Genomic DNA, 14,978 nt, shown 5'->3' on the forward strand with positions numbered 1-14,978 from the left:
AGCGTTAGGATTCGCTGGGAGCGCCCAGCCAGAGCGGTCCCAGGCAGAATGGGAGCCTGTGCCTGCTCTCTCCAGCCCGGCAACACGGTGCTGGGCTGGAGAGAGCCTACTGCGCAGGTGTGTTTGGCCAGCCCGAGACGGCCGGCCAAACATACATGCGCAGTGAGGGGAAGTGCTGTACACGCCCCCTCAGTGTACGTTACGGACTGTGGCCCGCCCCTTTTACCAAAAACCGATAATATGCTTAATTCCAGTCACTTTGCTTAGTTTGACACCAAGGGCCTGAGGTATATTCTAGCAGGTGGTCAGTTGCTTTGCCAGGGCAACGGAGTAAATTACTCTGTTGCCCTGACAGAGGTGCAGCTTGCCAGTTTTATAAATGACCACCAAGCTGGTTGTCATTTTTAAAGCATTGGCAGGAACCATGGTCACAGCAGTTTCTATCAATGGCTTCTGCTATTTGGTCTAGTGCTTCATCAACATAATAGTCTTTCACAAAATAGTTTTTTTGTTGTTTTTTTTTAAAAGAAGATCCCGAAGCAGGATCTTCTTTTTGAGAATAAAAAAGACAATATCCCCCTCGCCATGGAAGTCATCTCCCAGGGCAAGGGGGGGGGGGTCATTATTTCCTTTTTACTATCCCTTACTGCAAGAGTTTGCCAGGTGGTGATGGATAATATAAAAAACTGCTAAATCACCGCCCATCCTAATGGGGTGCGCGGACATATAGCCAATCCTGTGACAGTCCTTACTCCGTCAGGCTGTTGAAGACGTTTGGCCATGAAAGAGATGGAGTAGTCTCCGCCGTTGCCAAACCTATGGTCTACCTGCTGATAAATTGGCCTGGCAGACCACTGTGTTAGCAGCGAGTTCCCTCTCCGCCAAACATATAAATTTGGCCCCAAGTCATGATTTCATTCCGTTTCTCCCCTTCACATTACATGGCTAGTAAACAGGCACTTATTTTAGGGACTTTTGTATAGAGCATTTAGTCAAACACATCCCTTTTAGTTAACATCGTTGTTCCTCCTGGTATGTGCATCCTGTATTAGTCATGTTCCTTGTCAATCCTTTTAATTTTAATATATTTGTCTTGACACTTGCTTGATTACCTTCCACCTATTGCGGATGAAAGGAATCGTACGTTTAGAGTGTAGTGAATTTTGGGATTGTTGCTTTTTTGAGACTATACAAATGATGTTGTCTTATGGGAACTAGCTTCTCTTATTAGGAAAGTGACATCTTTTATTTGGCCCCCTCGTTGGACTGGCTGTCTATTTTTTCACTTTCAGGGGAAAGCAGGGGACAGGGATATAAGGGTAAAGTCAGGTTGCAGCAAATTATGAGGAATACTGTCAAGGTTCAGGGTATTCAGTGTCTGGATTTTCTCTCTTCATGCTGAAAGCATTGCAGCCCAATTGATTAATAAATAATATATGGCAGCTAATCCAAACATATATATTCATTAGGTAGTCGTAAAACAGATAGCCCACTTAGAAATAAATGTACATAGGGTTATTTGAGGGATTGAACCCAACAACACATGCAATACTGCTTGTGAATATATACGAATATATGGATGTCAGGTATGGATTAGCTTATATGTTAATAAATATATATATATATATAAAATCTTTCGCCTGCTATCAAGTCAAAATGCATTCTTCCTTGTTTATCCATACTGTATTCTTTATCGAATGATGGCATTTTCGATGCTGTCGTTTCCTCTGGCTATCACAGGAGCTTCACTCCAGTGAGTGATCAGCAATGTGTTTCCAGGAATGATGGATATTTTTTTTAATTATCTGTCAGGGGATCTAAACCTTTCGACTTTTGTGGATCTGCACATAACCATTACTGGAACCTGGGGACCCCCACTGAATCATTACTGGAAACCGGGCCGACAGCCTAACCAATTTAGATGATTCGAACCACAAAACAATAAACAAAAAGTACGGAAACAAACATTCCTCAAAAAAGTACACAAATGATCAAATACTTTTAAATGTAATTCATATTAAAATAATTGCATTCATAAACAAATCTAAACAATCAAAACGGAAAATGTAATGCAAGGTTTGGGCTTTTCTAAATTCAGTTGCGACCATTCATTGTTCTTATGACATTCTGTTTTATTCTCTTGCACTGCTCACACAAATCAATCCAAGGATACCACCGTAATTTTTAGCCTCCCCATTCAAATTCCTTCACATTTACATAACATTTTAAAGTGTTCAATTTTACATTTTGCTCAGTAGCCTTCGTGGAGCCCCAGGTGTCCCCAGGTTGAGAACCACTGGTTTATGTGGTAAAGGCAGGGAAGAATATTAAAAGGAAGTACATGAAGTAATGCAGGTGCTTGGCAGTGCTTAATTTGTGCTTATTGTTTCCGGTGCGGGGGGCGGCACTCTTTTTGAGGGCCGGCACTTATTTTGCTGCCTCAAGCATTTCCTGCGAGCTAAAGACATATATTGGAAAGACGGAGGAAGAGGAAAATCGAAAAAGCGTCATAGAGAGCAAGCAGAAAGCTGCAAGAGTGACCTGAAGGGACAGGAAGTGGCTGTAAATTGATTAGAGAGGCCCGAGATGGCTTCAGGATTATCTGCCTGTTACTCGTTCGCACATTTAATTGCAGCAGCCGTTTGTTAAAGAGGAGACCTTTGAGCACCGGCACGTTTTTATTTACAAATCAAGCACTGGTGCTTGGAGATCAGGAACGTGTCAAGATGGAGAAATACAGATTTGGGTTGAATTCCTCTAGTAATAGAGATTATAAAAGAAGACATTTTACTTCCACTGTGCCTGAACAGTGTCATGTCAGATGCTTGACTACTGATCAAAAAAAGCTGCTTATTTCATTCTTATGGATGACTGAGTGATAAAGAGTACACCTAACATTCAGGGCTTGTTGAAGTTGGGGTCAACTTTTGTGTGTCAGAGGTGCATTTTAAAGTATTTGGGATGGTTAAGCAGGGTCTTAGTTGAGCACATACCTTTGCAGTTTTTGCTGTTGCTTTAGGGCACATACCACCACAGGTCTATTTCTCGGAGGACATTGCTGTCCCAGGTGCATGAAGGTACAGATGTAATTACTGAATTTTCCTTAAGGATCCTGAAGTGTGTCAAATGGTGTTATTTGTTGGAAAGGAGGCTTGGATTTTTTGACAGAGCATCATGAAGCTCCAAGCACTTTTTATGATGTACATTGTTGTAAGAACTCATCAACAGCATCTTGCAGAACTTATTTACAATAAGGAACTTGGTATACTGATGGTTGTCCCCGACTGTTTCAACTTATGGTGAATGTAAGAGAGACATGGCTGAGTGGGCGAATACAGAAGAGAGTCCTATGAGGAAATCCTGCAGGGATGGTAAACTGGTAGATGACTTTCAGGCTTGGGCTGCAATGCCTACCGAGGTGATAGACACCTTCCCCCCAGATGCCCGTCACCATGAACTGTGATTTGTTGGGAGTACGACTCCACCTCGAGTCGGGAGGGAGTAGATAGTGATGCACCTAGTAGTCGGGTGGGGGGGGTGGTATGGCGGTTGAACTGGTTTTGAAATAATAATAATATGCTTGATATCCTTTTTTTATGGAACGGATCGGGGACACACTGGTGGGTACCTGGGGGGTTGGGGGGTGAGGTGAGATCTTCAGCGTTTGTAATTGTACACTGATATGCTTTCATTAGAACGTCTAGCTGATTTGTCACTAATGCATCTTAATGTTGTATAAACGCCAATAAAAACCTATAATAAAAAATAATAATGGCTTGGTATACCTTGAAGAATTGGAAGATATATCACCACTTCAAGTATACACCTTTGAGGTGCAGTGTGTGACAGGAGTCACACGTGATGACAGACTGTTTGACACATTCGCCTATGTACCAGGAAGATGCTATGCAAAAATGAGGAAGAAGATAAAGATGGAGAATTGTTTTCCAGGTTGCGTTTTAAATCGTTAGTAAAGAGGACAAGGTGTGGTGTAAAGTAATTACATTTGTTAGGCAGGTTCAGCCAAGGAAACCAGTAGCATCTTTAAACGTGATAAACAAGTAAACCGTGAAATGTAAATAGGAACAACATCTCTGTTCTCAGGCTCCAGTGTCTATTTTTGCTCGCCACAGCTGTTGCCAGTAAGGGGACACAAGAGACATTTGCAGATGGGTGCCGGCCCCACCGGCCCCTCCCACCTCCACCCACCCCTGAACGAAATAAGAAATTAATGCAGGTCTATAGCCTTTTCCTGCTGTTAAGAATAGGCACGGCCTGGCCGATGTACCAGGAGTATATTTAGAAAGCAAGGGTGCCTCTCTCTACCTCCGATCTCTGCCTTTGAGTACATTCAGCAGGTACGCCATTGCCAATCTAGTGGGCTATTGTTTTGTCATTTCGAGACATCTTCAGAAATAAAAGCCTGCATCTTCAAAGGATGGGTTAAATACGTACATCATTTCCATAGTAACACACAGTGTGATGGACACAAACTGTCCGCTACCGGAGGAGTCAATGGATACATTCATCCCTGAATTGAGCAACTTGGTCGCTCATTGAGAGCTGTCCAAGGAAGAAGCCCACGCTCTTGCATATCATGTAGAGATGCATCTCAGTCTCACTGATGAAATGACTAGCTGAGGAACTATCACTACTGCTTGACATTCTAGCTGTAGTAAGTACAAACACCAGGGTGGTAGCTCCAGCATCTCAGACTGAAGCAGATGGAGCAAAAAATTGGGAACAGGTCGTAATATTAATTTAAAAAAAATAGCCAGTGTATCGGCGTGTCAAAGTGAACAGAAACGTGACAGGGCGTTGAAGACAAAATACCGAATTAGGGTGACCACCCGTCCGTAAATTTCACGGACTGTCCGTAATTTCGCCCTGCTGTCCGTTGTCCGTGATGAAAGCTTTAACGGACGGCATTTGTCCGTAATTTTAGCTTTCACCTAAAGGGCAACGGAGGCAGGGCGAAATTACGGGCAGAGGAGTTTCTCCAGCTGGGCTGGAAGGCAGGGGGTCTCCTGTGCTCTGAGGGAGGGAGGGGCAGACAGATAAGAATAGGCATTCTTGCCAGGGGGTCTCCTTCCCTAACTAAACACCTGCAAATGTGGGCAACTGGTAAATCTGCAAATACAAAGGGGCTTGAAAACCTGCATTGACTTTACTAAAAGGAGTCACTTTAAGTTTTCTGGTGGCAAAGATATTTTTTTCAGAGGGGTATTGTAATGGTGTTCCAAGGTGAGCTGTGGAGTGTGTGGTTTTAATGGAGTGTTATAATGTTTTTTAGCACTAGGTATAAACTGTATATTATTCAAATCTGTATTTGAGAAGCACTTTTTATTTATTTAACCGAAATGTATTTCCGCATTTTGTAGCAGCTTTTATTATGATGTAATTGTATTATTCACAGTTCTTTCAGGTACCACGGTACCTCATAGTACTAACAAACATTGGCAAAGCCAATAGGTCTCATCTACGAAAGAGTTAATGGCTTTGCTAATGTGTTTTAGCCATTAGCCATGTTATACACCAGAGTAGCTGCTGTTCAGCATGGCTTAAAGCTAGTGGCATAGTGGTGTGGAGTGGAGTAGACTAGCATAGGAGCAGTGGCGTAGAGCCCAGTGGTGCAAAGTACAGTGCAGTGGGGTACAGTGCAGTTGTTTAGAGTGCATTATTGTAGAGTGCAGTGGTTTAGAGTGCAGTGGCAATGGACAGAGTAGAGTGGCATAGAGTGCAGTGGAGTAGAGTGGCATACAACAGAGTAGCAGAGAGAGCAGTAGTGTAGAGTGGTGCAGTGGCATAGATTGCAGAGTAGACTCACATTGCAGGGAGTGCAGTGGTGTAGTGTAGAGTGGTGCAGAGTAGGGCAAAGTGCTGTAGAGTGGAGTGATGCAGAGTAGAATGGCATAGAGTCCAGTGGCATAGAATGCAGTAGTACATAGTACATTGGTGTATAGTATGGTGGTGGAGAGTGCAACACTGCAGAGTAGAGTGTCAGTGCAGTGATGTAGAGTGGAGTAGAGTGGCACAGAGCAGTGGCGTAGAGTACAGTGGTACAGAGTAGAGGGCAGTGGCGTACAGTGCAGTTGTTTAGAGTGCATTGGCGCAGAGTGCAGTGGCATAGAGTGGCATGGGGTAGAGTTACATAGAGTGCAGTGGAGTAGAGTGGCATACAATAGAGTAGCAGAGAGCGCAGTAATGCAGAGTGGTGTCAGAGTGCAGAGTAGACTCATGTGGCATAGAGTGTAGTGGTGTAGAGTGGTGCAGAGTAGAGTGGTGTAGAGTATAGTGCCTAGAGTGCAGTGGCATAGAGTAGAGTGGTGTAGAGTGCAGAGTTACAGAGTAGTGTGTCTGTGCAGTGGTGTAGAGTGGTACAGAGAACAGTGGCATAGAGTACAGTGGTGCAGAGTAAAGGGCAGTGGAGTGCAGTAGCATAGAGTGGCATTGGGCAGAGTAGAGTGGCATAGAATGCAGTGGAATAGAGTATATTGGTGCAAAATGCAGTAGTACAGGGCAGAGTGGTGTAGAGTATAGTGGCGACCAGAGCAGTGTTGCAGAGAGTCAGCTTGCAGTGGTGTAGAGTGCATTGAACTAGAGTGCAGTGGTCAGAGTGGTATAGAGTACAGTGGCGTAGAATAGATTGTTTCAGAGTAGAGTGCAGTTGCATAGAGTGGAGAGGTGCAGGGTAGAGTGCAGTGGCACAGAGTGCAGTGGCATAAAGTAGATTATTTCACAGTAGAGTGAGGTGGCTTAGAGTGGAGAAGTGCAGGTTAGAGTGGAGTTGCATAAAGTGGCATAGAGTGTGATGGCATAGAGTAAAGTAGTGTAGAGTGCCGTGGCATAGAGTGCAGAGGTGCAGAGTAGATTAGAATGATGTACAGTGTATTGATGTAGAGTGCAGGGGCATAGAGTTGAGTGCTACAGAGTAAAGTGTATTAGCTTAGAGTGCAGTGGCGTACAGTGCAGCGTTGCAGAGTGGCAGAGAGTGGAGTTGTGCGGATTATATTGGTGTTGCCTAGACTAGAGTGGTATGGCGTGCAGACGAGCAGAGCGCAGTGGTGTAGAGAGGCGCAAAGTGCAGTGGCTTAGAGTAGAGTAGTACAGAGTAGAGTAGAGAGGCATAGTGTGAAGTAGCATAGAGAGCAGTGACATAATGTAGAGTGGTTCCGAATGGAGAAGAGAACAGTGGCATGGAGTGGCATAAAGTGGAGTGATACAGAGTAGGGTGCAATTCTGATATATTCTGAAGTCTATTTAAATGTTGTCATGTGATAGAAAAAACTCTTTCCTAACCCCAGTATCCAGCAAGATTGTTGCATAAATCCTCTCACTGTGAAGTCAGAGAAAGGAAAGTAAACACTAAGTTCCCACCGAAGACAGAGCCTGACATTTGACTTTGTTCTTTGAATGCACAGCAAATATGATGAGATAAGAACAAGGTTTACAGGCCTGTTTACAGAAAGGGAGCACTCGGCAGGATACTGTAAATAAGGTTTTGGCAAGGGAAGGGACAAATTCAAGCTGCATGGCCTAAAACAAATAAAGCCAGCAAATTGAAAGCAACAAATTGTGAGTTACAAACAAGGCCAATGGCAAGCAACGGGCAGAATGCATTCACAAGGAAGCACTATGAATTTACTTAAAGTGACAGCTGTGGGATACTTTGTGGGGAAAGTCCAGTATTTTAGACCATATCTTGCAGAGGTTTGGCTACATCAATCACCCAGGTAGTATGACAAGAAGACCTGGAGTGGTTTCCATGTTGCAGGATAGGTCTGTACACCCATTCTATCAGTGTGCCACCATTTCCTATGGTACAGAGCTTCTGGCACACCTCTTGTAGGGTTAGTGCTAGGTAGCAGACATGAAATAGGGCATTTCATGATTATTTAAGGTGGTTGTAAGTAAGGAGTTGACCGGGGTGAAGATGGTAGTTTGCCACAAGGGTTTGGAAATTTAGTAGCTCACTGTTCAGAAACAAAGTCCCCAATTTTAAGACACCTGCAACATGCCACTGATAGAGTTGCTCTGAGCACAGCCATCCTGTGCGAGTGGGAAGGCTTAGCAAAGGTAGTGCAGGAGCATAGGGTTTCTTCGTGTCAGTGAGTTTACAGGTTCTGGCAAGAGAAAGCCATGCATGATAACCCCGGATGGTGATCCATAGAATGGTCAGTAGGAAACGATGAGCAGTGCATTAAGCCTTCCTTAAAAGTCTTTACTGGTAAACCCCATCTCATGCAGGGAGGTGGGCAGAAAGCCAGTGAGCCACCCATTGGACATCTGCAGGTGAATAAAAGCATTCTAAGTCCAGAAGATCTAATCCACCGCAGTCACAGTTAGCTTTAGAGTGGAAAGAGCTCCCGATGGCGCTGCAGCGACCAAATCAGATGTGTGGCCTGTCTGAAGAAGGAATGAAGGACGAGCAGGGGAAGGTTTGCAAAATAATACTATCATTGGGGTAGCACACCATTTTCGCTAGTGCCACATGGCCTCTACAGAAAGCAGAAGAGAAGACCAAAAAGCAAACTGGGCTTGGAGGGACCGTTCGCTCTGCCGAGATTTTCATCCTGGAAATCAGTGAAAGAATGGTAGATATTAATCACTAGGTATCAAAAGGTAACTTGTTCCCAGTTCAATCTGAGGTCTAATTGTGTATGAAGGCGAAAACAGTGCCATATGTTAATGAAACACTAATTAAATTTTAAAATTTGTAAATTATGTTTGTGCAATTTACATCCCAAATATTTTGAAGATTGTATGTGTACTTGACACTTAGGGATAACCCAGATCTCTAGTTTGGCTTTTGCTCAATTTCAAAACCATATAAAGACATGGACTAAGCGGGCAATTGCCTTGCACAACCTTGCAAGGGGTCTGGTCCCTGCTCACCCTTCACAAGCACTAACAGCGAACCATTGCACCAGAAGAGTTTGCCAAGGTGGATGGGTGTTGATTATTCAACCACTTGACAGTGCCCCTTCTGTTTCGCCCCTGTGTGCAGACAACTCCCCAGGTACCCAATACCTTCAAATAGTCTTGGTGGACCCATCTTGTCTGATTTTAGGAATTGTCCCACCTTGTTCTTCTCTTCTTTATTTATCCAGTTGTTAGCAACAACCCTTTGAATTACTTGCCGTGGATCTCCCGTTTGATCTCGATTTCATCCTACTCTTTTATTATCTTTGATTGGTAGTCCGGGCTCCCATTTCTGAGATAAATGTAGAGTCCCAAACATACACTCTAGTGCAGTGAGACTACAGACAAGTTATGGGTACATCACATCCTGTCATTTGGTGTGAGACTGTCACCCACACCATCTGCCCTGCCTCTTTAAAAAAAAAAAATAGGTTGAAAGTCCATGGGCGGTTGCGGTAAACCAGATGTTTTTGTTCAATTTGTTTAAACTAGCATAAGGTTAATTACCTTAATGTTTCCCAAACTGTTTGCCATGGGTTTTGAAATGTTCAGAAACATAACCAAAATGTTGCTGTTACTTTCTCTTCAGGAAAGATCGGGTAGATTTGGGTAGGGGTGATGGCCTTGCCGTGAAGGGCATTAATTTACTACTGAACAAGGACGTAATGTGACACCTGTCTGTAGCACACCAGGAGGCAATCACAAAAGGTCCACAGTGAATAAATAGTGCTATGTTGAAAAAGAGTACATAAATGCACTGACAACATAGTGAGGCATGGCCTCTCTTGCGTGTGTCTGTAAAACTGACGTTTGTTTTTGAATTTTTGTCCTGAATTTTGACCCTGTGTCCTGAATTTTTGTCCTGAATTTTGACCCTTTGTCCTGAATTTTTTACAGTCCTGTCCAGAATTTGCCTCAATGCCAGGTGGTCACCCTACACAGAGTGTGTAACATGGAGGCTTTTGATTATGTATAGACAGGTGTTTTATAACTTATACCTAATATTGACATGATAAATGTTCTGCGTACTAGCTGGCAATCCAAATAAATACTGTTTAATTTAATGGGGTGCAAATGTAACTTCTGTGGAGGTCCTAAAAATCTTACATGGATTTGGTTCTCCAGGACCTATGTTGGACCCTCGTGGTATGCATGGTATGCAAATGTGATTGCAAGAAGAGCTTTTGAAGTAACAGAAGGGACAGACACAACACAATTCCTTGAGTACAGTGGCGTGCATGTGTGTAAACATCAATTTTGTTGATTTGCAAGTAGCGTTGGTGCTGATGCGTCAGACAGGCATGTTTGTTAATATTAGAAGCATCCAGTTTCATTGCATGGAATTTTACTTCTAGTTTTATTTGGTTATAGTTGGAATGGATATTCTGAAGTTTAAATCAATAGGACTGCCTCTTTAGGGTCAGCCTATTAGTCTTAAAGAATTCAACTTTAGCCTAGCAGTCATACATCGTTCAATTGAGGAACTCCCATTCATTTTAAAATTATTGAAACATTGAAAATCATCCCCGTGACACTTCAAATTGATGACACAGTTAAACCTGCGCCACTGGGTCGCGGAGGGGAGCCCACAGATGTACAGCCACTGGTAGCAGAAGAGATCAACAAGGTGCTGGAAGAGAACATTATTGAACTGGTGCAGGTGCATTCCCACTGAATGTCCAATTTATTGATAGTGTCAAAACGGGCTTTAATGACGGCGTGAAGGGGGAAAAGCGCAGCTGCGTCAACTCGCATCAGGTCAATTCCCAACTTAATCATTTAGCCCAAGCAACACATCACCGAGATGATCTTGTGTCTCTGTGCGCATTCCTGTTCAACACTGGGAAGTGTCTGTCCATCCATCTAGTGTACTAGATCAAAGGAACAGGAGCGCACACAAGCCCCAAACCGCATGTTAACTGGATGCCCCAGGGCCAACTGGAGAATCCACCACAACACATTCACAGAACAACGACCACATAGCACACATAGCCAGTATTTTCAATCTCCCATGACACATCAGATTCCCTTGGTCAGACCTTGATCAACCACCAAGACATTCATACATCTGTGCTAAAAGTTCTTCCCACATGTGGATGTGTGCCATACAATTACTAATAACACAAAGGTCACAGCAGAGGTGACAGTTTGCACAGAAACAAGGAATTTCTCTAATTTTAAGAAATATCACTTCCTGGCATAGCCCTGCTCAATGTTTAGGCTACACATCCAGAAGGAGGACATGAATGAACATTTATTAGCTCAAGTCAGTATTTCACTCGCACTTCTTCCTTACTCATCCACCTTCATCTCTACTACCACATCCACTAAGACCGGATAACAGCTTCTGATGCACACATTCTCCCTTCCATCCCTGACCTCACCCACTCATCACACATTGAGCACGGTCACACTCAAGTCAAAGACCCATAGCCTAGAAACCAAACTCCTTCCCCTCTTAAGACAAGGAAAATTGTAACCATAAAAAAACACCCATTCCATTAGTGGATCTTTGACAGTTTCCTCTTTGGATTTCAGAGTCTGCTGTGGTTCAACAGACTCCCTCTTTAGCCGTTTCATACACCATTGGCTCTCAGGATATCATGATGCTGTGCAGATGCAAGAAATGGCCAGATCCAGTCTAAATGATATAGTTCATACATTTTACTTCATCCATAGGTCTGCAGAGCTTTGATGAACCATTTGCCCGGTTGCTATCGGTTTCCCTTCCTCACCGTTAATAATCGCACAGCTTTGTCTGTTTGACTTCCTGCCTTCTGTACTTCATGGTAGATTTGTGTCCACCTGTACACATGAACTGACTCGTCCTGCTTGTCTTGAGTTATTTCTACTTATCCCACTTTAGCATTTTTAGAGCTTTATTGACGTGCTTAACAATACTATTGATTTTGAGTTAATATGGAGATCTCCTTTGCTCAATCTGCTACTCGACAAATGGCCCTCCTTTTATTTATTTTTTAGGGAATTTTATATAACGCTGCACTTCTCATTTCAATTACTTTAGAGCACTTGCGAGAATAATATACAGGCTGCCAGTCAGAGGATGATGGAGCCTAGGCAGCCAGGGTTTCGATCAGTCAGATAGTATAAGCGTGGATTGCCCTGATGGGCAGTTGATGAATTAAATTATGCCATTTTCTCGGAGCCAATTGAGTGCTTTCAAGGAAGGTTTGACGTACCCACTCATCCACAGGTTGAGACACGTTCTTGCTGCTTAGATCTAAAGTCTTTGGATTATGGCGATGAAGTAGCTGACAGGTCAGAGTAGATGATATATAGAATTATAGATGGGTAAAGGTGAATTAAGGGGATGTTTTTCATAGAAGGATCCTGAGAGATGTCAAATAGCCAACAAGAGCGAAGCTCCTTTGTCCATTGGAACAGATGCTCCAGGCATGATGTAATGTTAGTATGTTTGGAAGATCACTTGGAAGTGGTAGAGGAGGTGTACCAGGAGCTATATGTCTATCTTGATAAGAAGACAGATGCAGAATGATGTTTGGTGAATGTCACAAGCTATGGGATATGTGAATGATCCTGACTTTTTGGCTGGGGTTAGTGAGAATTTGATCGGACCCTTTGTAGTGTGGTGCTGGATCGAGCCATTCCAGCAGACTCCTGTTTGCCCACCTGGTGTACCCACCACCTTTTCTGTTCTTACCTCTTTATCCTGCTGTCCTTTCAAATAAACATTTATCTTTTCACAGAAACATTATACTGGAAAGTGTCTCACCATTTTAACTTTTCTCTAAAATTAAATGTAATCAGTCTGTTTTCGCCAAGCTGACTTTATTCATTTTAGAAATTCGTCAGTGACAGATTACTGTATGTTTATGGCAATTTCATTCAAACCTATCATTCCATCCTCAACGTGGGAATTTCACGGTTGACGCATTGCAGACTCACCTATTACTGTAAAAAAGTATTTTGCAGCTAGCCTACATTATTTATTGATCTGGAAAAGCATTATCTTGGGCGTATAAGGGCAGATTTACTAAAGCAGTTATGAGCAGCGGAAGTAGTTCTCTTTTATGTACTGTCACTTGCCTCTTTCAACCAGTCGTAAAACGTCTAGGTCCGTATTAGTAGAAGTGCCAATAAGTTACCGTACTTTCCATTTTGTACTAATGGTACATGAATATTCCCTACATTTTCCCATTTTATTTCCATTTTACATTTTATGGGACTTCTGGACAAAGACATGTAGGCGTACATAAAAAAAAGTACTACATGAGTACGAATTATGTATTCCAAAATGCGTTTTTGAATGGCCCGCATAAGCTTTTTGCTTGTATGTCCAATCCACGCCTCTAGGTACACACTAGTCATTTTGCACAAGTATCTAGTGAAACACGGGTATCTGCTCCTTTATAGAATCAACTTAAGTGCTTGGGATGTAAGGCTGAAAACACTGCTTTGTCTTCCAAAATATTCGCATCTTCCAATTTTAACCTCTAGAGGGTACAAAATAAGCATCGTCTGACTGTACAGTTATGGAAGAGGTATACTGGCCATGCATTGTGTATAACTATATTTCCAATTATGCCTCAGGTTGGCTGTTTTATTCTCTCAGTAAAGTCCACACGCTTTGGCCACGCCCTTCACTGCATACCAATATTTTTTATAAAGAGCCCTTGGCGTAGCTTCTTAGGCTGTGTTTTCTTTAGAGACCCCCACTAGTGTTGTCCTTCTAAAAACAATGGTCCACCATCAGCCTATTGTGGCTTTGATTCTTTCCATTGTCACTGGTCGTTCGAGTATGTTTAATTGTTTACTCCTCGCCCACTCCTTGTTATTATGCAACTCTGCATCAGCCACTCCCCTGGCCTCTCAATACTAACTTTTCTCTACTCGACTGACCCATACAGGCTCGGCCTCCCGTTCCTGCACTATAATCGGGACATCATTGAAAGGTAAACGGGGGTCTTCTGAGGGCGATTTGCTTATGTTTTAATAATTTACTTTCAATTCAAGAAATTGGTTGAATTAAAAACGTCAAAACAAATTCGAAAACATGGTCTATTTACGCGATTAAATCTATAATTTCCATATTTACATTAGCATCCATTTAATTCTATAACCGCTCAATCTGTTTAATACAATAATCTGAAATCTGGAGATGTTGACATGCACGAATCTTGCTTTAAACAGTTGAATATCTTGCAGTCGTTAAATTTATTTTTATATGTGATAAAAATGTGATGGACATACCTTCTTTACGATACTGTGCAGGCATCATCTTGTGTGGGTACAGAGATTGTTGTGTTAACTAGAAGCAGATGCGCTTGCGGTACACATCTTTTAGAAAGTGAAGTTGATTTCAATACAGGGATTCAGTACGGGCCAGTGTACATGAAAGGCTGGGAGGAATGGGACAGAATCAGTCACATCTCAGGCCAGTGCCTCTGAAAATAGAGGTAGGGGTGACCACTACAGGATAGTGCTCATCTGGTGCTGCTACAGAGCAATTATTTGTACAAAGGTTAATGATAGGAATGCTTGCAATAAGTCTAACCACTGGTTAGCACTGGGGAGCATTCCAACCCATCGTTCTTTTGCCCACCATGCCACCCCAGTTCAGTTTTGAATCAGCCATATGCAAATCATTCTCCATCCTGGTCCAGTAGGAACAGCCCAGCCCAAACAACCTAGCCAGGTCCATCCTTAACTGGAACAAAAGCAAACCAAGACCGCTCTCAGGCATACAGTGTATGGTGTGCAAGAACAATTGCATATCTAGGAATTGATTGTCTAAGCGGCAAAGAAACATCACACATTTGTACTTTGAAATTCATTGTGATGTTGATGCCAACCTCCAGATGGAGCAAAACGTTAGTGTTCACTTGGTGAGAGGCTTGAAGAGGGAGATGTTTCACCTCAGCCAGACATTGGCTTCCAGAGTTCAACAGCATTAGGTTTAACATAAGCTGGAAATGCCTTTATTTGTCACCCAGATGTTTGCAGAGACGTGTATCATCTTATTATCCTCCTGCTCTTCCCTGTAAAAATAAAGAGCTGATGGCGGCTCAAACATA

General features: G+C 42.8%; 1 protein-coding gene across 2 annotated transcripts in view; it reads left to right on the forward strand.

The window, feature by feature from the left end:
* PAQR5 (progestin and adipoQ receptor family member 5) overlaps positions 1 to 14,978 on the forward strand; it is an 86,154-nt gene that overhangs the window by 48,994 nt on the left and 22,182 nt on the right. Inside the window, exon 5 of one of the 2 annotated variants that reach the window (XM_069222927.1) lies at positions 13,812 to 13,856. The exons of the other annotated variant lie outside the window; for it this stretch is intronic. Coding sequence (XP_069079028.1) covers positions 13,812 to 13,856 — 45 coding nt within the window. The remainder of the gene's footprint in view (positions 1 to 13,811; positions 13,857 to 14,978) is intronic. 2 annotated transcript variants of the gene reach the window in all.

Source organism: Pleurodeles waltl, chromosome 3_1 (assembly GCF_031143425.1).
Source record: "Pleurodeles waltl isolate 20211129_DDA chromosome 3_1, aPleWal1.hap1.20221129, whole genome shotgun sequence".
NCBI lineage: Eukaryota > Metazoa > Chordata > Amphibia > Caudata > Salamandridae > Pleurodeles > Pleurodeles waltl.